This window comes from Drosophila mojavensis, unplaced genomic scaffold (assembly GCF_018153725.1).
Source record: "Drosophila mojavensis isolate 15081-1352.22 unplaced genomic scaffold, ASM1815372v1 contig_231, whole genome shotgun sequence".
Classification (NCBI taxonomy): domain Eukaryota; kingdom Metazoa; phylum Arthropoda; class Insecta; order Diptera; family Drosophilidae; genus Drosophila; species Drosophila mojavensis.
Genome location: NW_025318772.1, coordinates 1,274,487 through 1,287,500, shown reverse-complemented (window position 1 = coordinate 1,287,500; position 13,014 = coordinate 1,274,487). Strand labels below are relative to the sequence as shown.

The 13,014-nt window shown below is 35.3% G+C and overlaps 2 protein-coding genes and 1 long non-coding RNA gene across 6 annotated transcripts in view; 2 read left to right on the top strand and 1 right to left on the bottom strand.

The window, feature by feature from the left end:
* Window positions 1–5,554, bottom strand: part of LOC6574576 (uncharacterized protein DDB_G0271670) — a 58,395-nt gene extending 52,841 nt beyond the window's left edge. For both annotated transcript variants that reach the window (XM_002000583.4, XM_032733532.2), the window contains exon 1: window positions 4,828–5,554. The gene's annotated coding sequence lies outside the window, so the exon portion shown is untranslated. The remainder of the gene's footprint in view (window positions 1–4,827) is intronic.
* LOC122756977 lies at window positions 155–1,908 on the top strand. Its single transcript, XR_006356847.1, has 2 exons — window positions 155–1,333; window positions 1,745–1,908. It is a non-coding gene; the product is annotated as an uncharacterized LOC122756977 (long non-coding RNA).
* Window positions 5,555–10,214: 4,660 nt separating the features above from the next.
* LOC26528688 lies at window positions 10,215–11,592 on the top strand. 3 transcript variants are annotated; one of them, XM_032728093.2, is made up of 3 exons: window positions 10,215–10,404; window positions 10,449–10,907; window positions 11,371–11,592. In XM_032728093.2, exons 1-3 carry the CDS (start codon window positions 10,399–10,401, stop codon window positions 11,575–11,577), a joined length of 672 nt encoding a protein of 223 aa, XP_032583984.1. In that variant the 5' UTR covers window positions 10,215–10,398; the 3' UTR covers window positions 11,578–11,592. The 3 variants fall into 3 exon arrangements, with proteins under 3 accessions (XP_032583984.1, XP_015023011.1, XP_015023012.1); XM_015167525.3 differs by having other exon boundaries at window positions 10,216–10,404; window positions 10,468–10,907; XM_015167526.3 differs by having other exon boundaries at window positions 10,217–10,404; window positions 10,463–10,907.
* Window positions 11,593–13,014: the final 1,422 nt, after the last annotated feature.

Sequence of the window (13,014 nt, the reverse complement as noted above, 5' to 3'; positions counted from 1 at the left end):
TTTCGTTAAAACAAATATTAATAACTAAATAACAAGTGAAATTATCATAATTTATTCAATGCATTAGCCTAAACATGTGATTTCAGTCTCTTCGGCACAAAAGTCACAAGATTAAAAAATATATATTTATACAGATATATATATATATGTGGTTTACAGACCGTTATATTTATATAAGGTATAAAGTGCTTAGACTGGGTGATTGATGTACGGCAGCATTTGCTGACAGCCCATAGATAAATGTGTGTCCATTTGAATGCAAACAGCGAGATATTAAGATGCATATTGTCTCCGCCAAGTGTAATATACATATGTCTGCTTATGAAGCGCACATATATACATAGGTATTTTTATAGATATACGATTTTCGATTTTCGTGTATATATAAGCAGCTCTGTTTCTGTTCAGTCTCACGGCAATTGTCGATTTTCAATGCAATGCGTTGTCAAACCAGAAAAAAATAACTCACGTGTTTACAAAACAATTAATTTTCTTTGGAAAAAAAAAAAAACAAGAAAAGCAGCAAACTAGCGCTCGAGCCAAAGGAGGGAGCGGGAGGGTTAAATGCAATAGGAAGAAAATGAAAAAGATACCGAAACATAACTCAAACAAAAGGCAACTACACAAATGCACTAATCGCTGTGCACTTCATTTGTATAGAAACAAAAACAACGGCAACAGCAACAACAACAATAACAAGAAGGAGAAGAGCTGCAGATACTTGAGCGCTCACTATTTGATACTTGGCAAGCATTCACGCGCATTTAGAAAGCATCGGAACCCAACTGCAAACAGAGATGAGAACCCAGTAGTCTTTGAAATAGAAAAGATGAAGATGAACAAAAAAAAAAAAAAAAAAAAAAAAAAGAGGAAAAAGAGAAAAAAAAAAGTGCAGCGTGCTTTTGTGTAATCCATTTGAACCGGAAGCAATTGGGCCGACGATACCGCTGTCGGTGTCGCTGCCAGCGATGCAATCCTCTCGAGAAATTGAACAATTTTAAATATTTAGTGCACGAGACAAGCGAGGGCAAAGCCACATGCAACCGGATCACATGCGTTCGCCCGCTCACTCGCTCGCTGCTAACTACAAAGCAAACATCATTGACTGGGCTATTGACAAGTGTATCTGTAAGATGTTTTTTTTTTCGAGTACTACGAGTGAACAGCTCTAACATCTTTATGGAGAGCACGCACTACAAGCAAATTTCTTATGCTCAGCTTAAATATATATTGTAAGCAGAAAAGCTGTCAGTGACTGTGGCTACTGATTTGGCACAGTTATTTGAGAGCTATAGCTTTAGGATACCAAAGACGGTGGAGATGCTGAAAAATGGTGAGTGAAATACGTCTATTAATTTATCTAAAATATAGCTAAGATTTGACTATCTGAAAATCAGAGTTTCAATAAAATCAACATTGTTTTATTCAAAAGACTTTCAAATTTAAATAAAAATGATATTTAAAAAATGTATATATATTAATTGCAAATAATTAATCATCTTTGCGTATCTGGCAATACTCCAGCTAGTCGGCTTACGTATATTTAGCATGGAAATTCCTCAAGATTGCGACAATAAATTCCTACATATATATTCAAATATCCATATAATTTATTTTTGTTTTTTCCACAAATTTTTGTATTTTATATCTAGCCGTATCTATCTTCAGTAAATATTTAGATCTTTGAAATATGAAAATCAATTCCAATCAATTAATCTTCTCTAAATATCTGGCAATACTCCAGCTGGCTAACCTCTCGCTTTCCCCACCGAAATTCCTGAAGATTGCGACAATAAATTTGTGGATATATGAAATTATTATCCACGAGCAGTGAAGCTGTCATCAAATGTATCTACGTCTTCATAAAGCTTAAGCAGACAGTAATTAATAAAAAGAACAAACACTAGAGATGGCCAATGTACCGACTCCCACACATTTTCGCACATTTATTGTAGTCTAATTAAAAGTCACGCACTTTACGCGCGAAATTAAAAAAAAAAAAAAAAAAAAAAAAAAAAAAAATACAAAAAAGCTCAAAGACAACGCGTCGTATTAGTAATGTGAAAAGAGACAGCAACAGCGAGAGCAACAATTACGTCTAGGATATTTTTAAAATGCGTCAAATGAATAAAATAAAATAAGATAAAATAAAACGAAATGAAATAAAATACAAATGTGTAGAAAATGCGCGACAATTTTCCTATTTTCCTATTTCTCTTTTGTCATGTTCCTTAAAATTTTCTTTTTTAGGGGCTACGTCGTGTAGCACTGCCTATATCTGTGTGCTTGTGTGTGTGTGTGTGTGTGTTGCTGTTGCCAAATGTGTGCCGCACATTATGTGGTCTAGTGTTCACGCTTCGTTAATACTAGGCAAAAAAACGAAGTGCAATTTTTATTGTTGTAGTTGGTGTTACGTCCCTCCTGGTTGCCCCCACTGTGGCAGCCCCTCCTCATGCTGCTGCTGCCTGCTGCCCAAGGGGCGATAGTTTTTGCGCCACTTTCAGCTAAGTACTTTACAGTATTTACGCATGGCCATAAAACTTGTCGTGCGATAAGAATTATCTAACCTCCGCCTACACCCTCAACCCCCCTACCCGGCTACCCCCACGCATTTCGCTGATGGTATATGATGGTTATATTTCATGTTGTTATTGTTGTTCTTTTTTTTTTTTTTTTTTATAGTATTCCAGGGCAATCGATCAAGCATAGAGCAGCAACAAAATGTGTCAAAGCGCAGATGAGTTTGTTTGTTTAGTTGTTTCTTAATCGCGCTACAATTTCAATTCCATTAAATGGTTATTCAAACAGTCCAATAAATATGCGTGACTGATAATTGAGTTTTGTGTTTTGTATTTTACGGCAGCAACTCAAAAAACTAAATAGAAGCACCACAAGCTACTCTCTATAGAGCCTAATGAATGAGTCCCTTAACGACAAAGTCAATGGAATTCGAATTATTTAATGGCCGGCGAGTATCAGTATTGAAATTCCATTTCAATACAATTTGTTTAATATTTGATATGGCGATTCTGAACAGTTTTTGTTTTATTGTTTGCCCTTTTGGCCTGTAGCCCCATAGGCGTTGACGTAATGCCTGGAATGTACTTTTTTTTCGACTAAACTCAAATGTGACATGGAGCATGTAATCAGCCATTGCGTAACTTATCAGGTAAAGGCTAAAGAAAGTTCTTTCCACAGAAAACACAAAATAAAAATAAACTAGATTTCGTTTGTGACGTTATCGTCGATCGATGGTGAAATTTTAATAGAACGGACTATTTTAAGAAGCTGCCAAGCTAAATTTAAAACAATAATTGATCGTTCTATTGATTTTATTTTATTTCATAAAATCACTGCCGATAGTCTTACTTATCGTTATCGATACACGCTGCGAATGCTCGCGGTCTGTGTAGTCCAAATATCATGTGATTAGCAGTTGTTGAACCCAAAGCTTGACGTAACAAATAACGCAAATTCGCATGCGGCCGCACAAAACATACACAGATACAGATAAAGATACAGATACGGATACAGATGCGGATACAGATACAGGTACGGATACAAAAGTAGCAGCAGCAGCAGCAGTTGAGCTTAGATAACTAGCAGAACTATTAGATAACTGCAACCGGCATTTCTTTTTCTTGATTTCTTTCTTTTTTATAGGACACCGCGAAAGGTTTTGCACGGTAATTGAGAGATTAGAACGTGCGTATTATGAGATACGCATGCCGGCACACACAGATACAGATACAAACACAGTGGGCAGATGTGAAACTTTTGCAAAAAAAAAAAAAAAAAAAAAAAATGCCAAAAAAAAAAAAAAAAGCAAAAACAAATTACTATAAATAAGTGAGTGAGAACTGCGCAACGCACATAGAATTCTTTTTAATATAAATTTCGCTTTCGACTACCTTGTCGGAAGATAGCTTAAAGAGAGAAGGAAAAAAAAAAGAAGATATAATCATCATTATTATAATTTTTTTTTTTTTTTTGCTTTAGGTTTATCTGGCGGAAAACTACAGCGAATAGCTGTTGATTTGGCTTTGGCGAGGACGAAATACAATTGCAAACAAAGTGCAATTAGTAATGAGATTAGGTTAATTAGACCAACTAACTGAGCGCGCGACTTCTATTAATCTTATTCTGCTGGAATTTCTCCGTTTTCCTGTTATTTTGCTGCGAAATCTAACCAAAATATACGAAATCAAATCTAGCTGCAATTAGCAGCTAGCTAATGGAATATCTGCCTTTGACAAATTTTTATTCTTTTTTTTTTTTCATATTATTATTATTTGTTCAAACGAAAAGGAAGTTTTTTTTTTTTTTTTTGTTATCAGTAATAGACAAAAAAAAAAAGCCATTGACTTCTCGCTGTTGTTGGCTAAATAACGGAATATAAATTTAAAACTCAACTAACTTTTTACCATTTTTTGGCTATTTTAATAATTTTTTCCGTTTCTATTTTATTTAAATTTCGAAATGATTTTATCGTTCGGCTGTCTGCCAAGTTCAAAGTATTTCAATTTGTTTCGAATGCCAACACTTTAACGGCATCGTTGGCTAATTTATATATATTAATTTATGAATACACCCAAAGTGCATGATTTAATCCCGGTCATTTTAAAAGTCTATTTAAACAAATTAAAGTCTTAGCATATTACTTAAGCGCAGGCCATAATGGAAAATGCAACAAACATTTATTCTTTGGGTTATTTTAAGCAACGTCAAATATATTTTGCAATTTTTTAGCAAAGTTTTTTACGTCAAAGTCTAACTTATGTAATGACAGTTTTTTTTTTTTTTTGTGGTGAACTAAAATTTACGCACCTTTTACGATTTTAGTTGTTTTTGGCTTTACTGATTTTTCTGTAGACGTTTTATGTTGTGTTTTTTAATCTCTATTTTTTACTTGGCTGCACTTTGGCACACTTTACAAAATTTGCTCAATTTTCTTGGAGCAACAATTCAACATTTTCTGGTTTGCACTCTTCGAAAAACTGCACTCGACTTTGATTTTTTATCAATTTTATTTATTTGTAATATTTTTGTGCACATTGACGATAATTTTTCTTTATTTTTATATTGAGAGACAATTTTACAATTTTATTTATTTATTTATTTTTATTTTTTTTTTTTGGAAAATGGGAAAATGTGTGAAAGTTGCGTGAGCAGCGACGTCAAAAATTTCAAATTTCGAAACTATTGAGCAGTGACCGGCTAGAATTGCTGTCAAAATGCTCTTTAGATAATATTTAGCTGTTATTTTGCACAATTCCTATTTATTCATTTGATTTCGGTATTTCCTTTTACTTTAGTTTTCACGAGGTTTCGTTGGGGGGAATTGGGTGAAAACTATTTGAATTCAAACCGGAGAAACAATTTCAAAAAACACGATCGACGCGACGCAATGCGATGCTACGACAAACGTCCAAAAGAAAAACTGTTCGATTTCGAAAAAATGAAAATGCTGCCGACGGCGCAATCAGCGGACCCTCCGCTCAGCGTGTGTTGTCAAATCGAATGCCAGCGAGTGACTAAAGCGAAAATTTCATTCAAACATACCACTCGGCTTGCTCGGCTGGCCTCAGTCTCCGTCGCGTGGCTTCGTGTGCGCTCGGGTCGGGCAGTCGTGAGTCTTTTTCAATGGATGATGGGTGCCACAGGGCGTTAGAATAGTGCAATATCTAACTTACTCCACGAAATATCATATTTACATATATCTGTAATCATATTTAACTGGTATCAGGAGTGGTTACCCTTTGCCGGGTAAACAGTCTATAAGAACTGCAGTAAATTCTTATATATTACGGCACTTCCTTGAAAACAACTAAGCTGAATTCTTTGAATTTACAATTCGTTTTTTTGTTTTTTTAAGAAATAAAAAAGTTTATTAATGCTAAATATGGTTGTCAAGCGGTTGCTGATAAAGATCTTTTTTTAAATAATTTTAAAATATATATATTTGTACGCATGAAAAATTGCTCAGGGTATTAAAATTTATATCTTATGTTTTGCAGATTTGATTAAATATAAATCATATTTTAGGAGTCTTGAACATATATAGTATATGTATGTATATATTTGTGCTTAATTTACAGCATAATACAAAAAGTAATTTAGTTTTATTTATTTATTTTTATTATTATTATTTTTTTTTTTTTTATTTTTTTTTTTTTTTTTTTTGCAAATAGTATTAAATTATGACTGAATACACCTATGCAGGTTTTTGCTCAGTTCTCACAATTTACTGCATTTCCTAATTTCCACTAGCGATTCGCGCGCTTTTATGATTATAACGCTTGGGGCTGGCGTTTGTGCATTTTGGCGCGTAGACACTTATTCGTTGCTGTTTCACTTTTTTCCCTTTGTTGCCAATTTCACAAGTGCACAAACACCAATATACAATGCCCAAAGAGCAACTGGAAAAAAAACAACAAATGACGCACAAAGCGTCGGATTCAGAAAAGCTTACCAAATTTTATAAGCCAAATATGATAAGCCATAGAGATATTAAAGGTGTCAGTGCTTCCTCTACCCGTTTTGGAACGTTTATTGATATGAATAGTTATATATTCATCATTATCGTCATGATCATTTGATTTTCTTTAGTCTAGTTGAGCAACCGAATGCATCCGCTAGGAGTAGCGCATTGATCAAAATAGGAAATGCATCAAACATGTGTGAGTAGCCAAATCAACTGTTGTATATCTTATCTTTGAGCTTGAGGAAGCTTATAAAAATCACATGCTCCACAACGGGAAACGAGCTAACAATGTTTTTGGGGTATCTCCAAGTCTATCTACGTCATTATTTCCGATAAAAGCTATGCATAGATCTGGAGATAAGAGGCGTTATAGCGAATAAACCTATCTATTCCTTGTCAATATGGGAATTTATTGATGGGGATTCTTAAGTAAAAAATAAAAATATGAATGAACATGGAGTTTGACCAAAGACGAATTTCTATTAATACTAACAATATTCATATTAATACTATAAATAATTAATTAATAATAAAATTAAAATTTATGCATTCTTGTCAATTTTGAGTACACAACACTAAACTCGGTCTCTATCTCTCTCTCTCTCTCTTGACCTCACACAGTCTGTCTGTCTTTCTCTCTCTGTCTGTCTCTCTCTCTCTCTATCTATCTATCTATCTTTATCTATATATCTCTATCTCTCTCTAAATCTGTCTTTCTCTCGCCGTTTCTTTCTCTCTCTCTCTCACACACTATCTCTCTCTATCTCTCTCTCTCTCTTTCTATGTCTTTCGCTCCTCTCTCTCGTCACTCCCTTTTTTCTCATGTACCTGCTCCCTGATCCTTCTTGAAACTCTTTACCAATGACCATTTTACGCATATTAATGTCTTTAATGTTTCCACCTTATATTTAGTAAACACAAATTGCATTATTCAAAATACCAATGCAATCTTCTACTGAACATTAATTGTACGACAATTTGTGTAGTAAATTTAAAATACATTTTCCACTATAAATTCTTTGTCTAAGTAACTCGCTCAACTAGCAATTCTGCCAAAGGAAATTATCTCTTAAGTTCAGTTCCACTCTATGAGCATAGTTCCTTAAACACATTCCATTCTGTGGCCACGCTAAGTGCAGTGCGCAACCCCATTCTTGGGTCGGCTGACAACCAGAAACCACATTTGTAACATTTGTGCCCAACATTTTAGTGGATGGCAGCGCATGCCAAATGTCAAGACCCGAAGCCAGACCCAGACCCAGACCCAGAACCTGAACCTAAACCAGCCCCAGCATTGACCTATAAATAACTAAAGACAAAATACGCTCCCCCGCAGTTTTTGGGCACAATTCTTTCCAAATGCTTTGTCCTTGACTTTGCCCTGGCCCTGCCCTGGCACACTCGAACAATTAAAATGATTAATTAAGGCGTCGAACAGCAGGACATTTTAGAGCTAATGACTTAATTAAGGCTCTAGCGCTTGTTGAGTGTTTCGGCCTAATGTGCTCGCCTCAACAGCCGCCGACCTTTGACCCTTTTTCCGTGTAATTGCTTGGCCTGAGATGTTGGTTTAATTAAAGCATACCCAGCTAGCAAGTGCCACGGCACCAAGACGATCCTGACCGGGATCCTGCTGTTGCTTCTGCTGCTTCCTGCTGGTGCTGCTGCTCCTGAGGTGTTCCCGCATCTAAATGAGCTGCTGCTTTTGTCGCGCAGCTGCTACGATACGCTGAGCTGACACATTATTAAACGCATCGCCGGCTGATCCTGACAAACGTGACTGCCCATTTTACACCTTGTTGTTGTTGTTGTCGTTGTTGTTGTTGTTGCTGTTGTGTAGCGGACGCACGCGTTTCCTGCGCGTTTTTAAACGCTCGCTCAAGGCTGCGCGTATTTCCTGCTTGTAAGCTGTCGATCTGCTGTCGTCCAGTTGCCCCGATTGCAATCTCGGCATCGTTTCGATTGGCCCAGATTAAATTACAAAACATATTGTCATGTACATTGTCACGATATGATAGTCGTTATGTCTACCATAAAGTAGCTGCTGATATGTACCCTATGCCAAAGACTGGGCGTAGTTATCAGACGCAGCAGTCTCTCAACACATACATATAAATATTCGAGCACAGATTATTCTCAACGTGGGATCGTCGTATATTTATATTATTCTCAATGTCAATTTTCAATATTAATGGAATATGTGTATTTTATATTTATATCTATATCTGACTATATCAGCCATCCAACATTATAGGGCAACTTCCACTCTTGCATTATTTGTCCATTGCCGCTCTTTGTCGCCAGTTCAATCTAATGCGCATTGCCAGCAATTAACTGATTGAGCTAAACAATTTCGCCACAATGCATTAGCGTACATTAGCTTTACAGCATCGGCCAGTTTATAGGCAATAGATAATTGATGTCAATAGAATTGTAAACGTCGTCTATCAGCGCATGGCGACACGGACAGCCAACATTTAGCCCGCAGACAGACGGACCTCCAATCAAATCGAATCAATTACAGCTTGTACGGCTAATGTAATATCGAATGCTGCCTTTTGTTTATTTGAGCCAACTGACTGACTGATTAATATGAACAACTCTGAAGATAAATAACTGTTTCAATGCAAAACAAATTCTTAACCCGTTGATTGTAATTCGCATGCGGCGAAAAACTCAGCTGGAGCACTTTTTTTAATGATATTATATGATATTATTATATATATATATATAATATATTTTATGATATATATAATATATATAATGATATATATTATTATTATTTTTATTATTATTACCATTATTATTATAATTATTATTATTGTTATAAATATTAAAGTTTAATTTATATAATCATTCTATTTTTTACATATATATTTTTCCATATTTTTATATTATTCCATTTCATTTTAATAAAACATGTTTCATCTGACTTGGTTGGGCTATAATCATATCATTCTTAAAATTCTGTATTTAAAATATCTTATTAATATGAACCTTTAATATTTACCTTATATCGGTTGTCCTAATATTAAAAAAAATATATATATATATATTACTTAGGCGATTCGTCTGTTAATCATATAAAAACGTCTAAATTAAAGTGTTTACAATTATTATTATATATATATATATATATATAGTAGTATATATATATATATATATAGTATACACATTTATATATCGCTATAAAATACTAATAGCTAACAGTTCTATGATTATGTACATTCGAATAATTTTTCCACAGAGCTACGTCAAGCTCTAGCGTTTTTCAAGTTGACATAGATTCATTGAATTTCCGGCACATTTAAAAAACAAATTCTTGAACGCTATCCAAACAAAAATTGAGTTTTTCTAGCTATACGAAAAAGTTTCGAAAATCAAAGTCAAGTATATATTTCCTAGAGACCAGCTCAAGGCTAGTGCATCGACGGCATTTGTGGTATAAATATGCAAATATCTCCGGACTCGCGTCTCGGATCTGTCGACGCAGTTGGTCGCCAGTTGGTCGCCGGTTGGAGTGGCCCCTGGCTGGGTGATCGATCATGCTGGAAGTGATTGCAACAGTTGCTAATCATAATAATAATTGATTTGTAAATATTTTGATTCAGATTGCAATGTTAATTAAAGTGCAACCGTAATGAAAGAATAATATTTATTGAAGCAAACTCAAGGTGCACAAATCACATGCCCCGATCCATAAATCAAATTGTTTTGCCTGTTGACAACGGAAACAATATCTTTCGGAAAACTCAAATGCAGCGTATAGCACTTTCGATATTTGTCAGACAACATTTTATATAGCAAGTGACAAGTTTTAGGTTTGCTTTTATATCTATCTCAAAATTTTACATTGAAATGTTGCTGAGCCATGAGCTACTTGGCCAGCAGTTGCGACAGCTCTATATTAGGGAATGGCAGTAAGTGCTACTCCGTCTTATGGCATCTATATACGTATAGCCAGCTACCAATCCACAGCTCAGTCTCTGCCATTCTACAGAGCCGTCGCCATTGCTGGCAAAGTGTGGGCCGACGGGGGGCACGCTATCCAGGCGGCGAGGAGGCACGGCTCGTGCACTTGGAGCAATTGCAACTCCAGTCGGACTTGCCGTACGGCCCAAATAGCACTGAGGACTCTACCTTAGTTGTGCCCCTCTACCATATGTGGATGCGTCTCCACTCCATTGAGCCCAACTCAACGGTCAGCAATCCGCTGTATAGTATTTATCGCCTTCGACTGGAACAGCAGTCTCTGCAGCAGAACCTGTGCCGGGTCGTCTCAATATTGTGGAACAGATGTTTTCTGAAGTTTTGTAGAGGACCTCAATTCGTGGACGCAATAACTCAAACGGGGAACCCCCAACTAACTACAGCCATAAAGAAGCGGAATTGGTTGCAAAATTTGGTCTTTGGATTTCTATCGGTAGGAATTAAAAAATGATCTTTCACTGCAGCCTACTCTGTGTAGAGTTGAAGTATTATTAGTTTTACAATATTTTTACTGTCGACAGTTTTCGCATTTAAACATATTTTTAATACATAATATAATATAGTATAAAATTAAATAATATAATATTATATAATTTAATATAATATTATTTTCATAGATAAAATGGATACAAAGGAAAAAATCAACATTTATCGATCAATTTTAAGTGATCGATAGGCATAATTCAGCATAAACAGTTTGAACATCTGAATAAATCTTTATTCACTTCATTCTACAAATAGTAATAGACTAGACATTTAGCAAAGACTATAGAATTACTATGAGTGTACATTTTATAAGATTCTCATCTATAAGAATAGTTATTATAAAAAGTTCTATTAAATTAGTATGATCCCATTATAATTATTTACAACACATATTTTCTCCCCTATCAAAGATAACCGAAAAACTGGAACAAGCACTTATTCCTGTGAATCCAAATCTTAGATATGAGTACCAATCGGCTGCTATGGACATGATCAATTTGAGGGATATAAACACGCGTCTGAATTATGCTCTCGTCGATTATATTGTAAATAACGATGAACAACTGAAGGACATATTCCAAACTGGAGACAACGCAGTCGTATCAAAGAATAAATAACATAATTTCATTGTACTTGAAGTGTTGTGGAATGGCTGCAGCTGCAACGGGTTTTTAGCCAGACTAATTCTAGTTTAGTGGACTTTTCACGCCCATGGGCGTTTGTCAGTCCATAAACTGAGCATAAAATAGTCTGTTTGGCTAAAATCAAGATTCGACTAGCCAAGCTAAGAAAAAAGTTGGCAATTGATCGATGGAATTGCCGCCCGAAAGTGGTTTGGCCAGTCGGCGAGGCTCGATTGGTCGGGCTCCTCCATTGCTATTTACGATAGCATTAAATCTATATTTCTATGTTCGCCAACAGGTGCCATACATAGCCTTTGACTAGCTGGACAGTGGACGATGCTTGACCCATTTCGCTAAGCAGCCTGCGAGGTGATTCATTTGATGGGGCAACTGGCGCCTGTCGCCAGCTCCTCTCAGCCGCAATGAATGTCATCATCATGGAAACTTATGCGTTCGACACATGCAAACCGAATGCTGCATTCCAACCCATTGAGGGTGCTTCCCACACGACGACGACAGCTAAATGAATCTCATTTAATTTGCCAAAATATTTATGCATGCCGCATTGGCATTGATTTCATTGGCTTTGGGCTAACAATTTCACCAGTGTCGATGGCACGCCCAAAATGTGCCAGCCCCTAATTTATGAGCGTTATGAATCAAAGAAATCTGTCACACAACTTTATGACACTTTTTTCAGAGAGTATTTTATTCGTTTCTTTTTCTGTCTGTTATTTTTTTCCCCCAAACTTGTTGCTGGCTGACATTTTAATTTGGCAGCCATCGATGGCAATTTAATAAATTAAGCGCTTGATTCTTAATGGGATCGCAGAGTCTGGCCAGTGGTGAGCAATTTATGGGCAGCAAGTGAAGGGCACCTTCATACGAAATGGGAGCCTTGAACCTCGAATTTGGACAAGAAAAAGATGAAGGGATTTACTGTATAGAGTAAAGAGAGTATTAAAAAGTCATTAATTTAATTGAAATAAATATAAAAAAAAATAAATAAAAATATAAGCTTAGGCTCTATTTCATTAAATTCAATTCAAATTCAAATGCTGTATTTTTTTTTTTTTTTAAGACTATTTAAATGATTTATACATTTTTAACTAATTTTTGATATATTCTATTCATGTGTAAAAATTGGCAAAGCTATTTTTTTATATAAACTATTTTGTGGTACATAAATTTGTCTGCTGCTCGCATATTTAAGGAATTTTTCAAATATTTCTAGTTCTGCCAAGTAAATATATTTCTCGCAGTTCATTTGGTTAATCACTTTTTTTTCAAAATATTTCAAATATGTAAAGTATTCATAAAGGTAAAGTTCTTAAATTTCTCTTCTACAAACAAATGCCTAAGCTCCAACTTTCATCTTATCTATGGTAGCTCCTTGTCTTGTTACCGTTTCCCATGGTACGGACAGACACC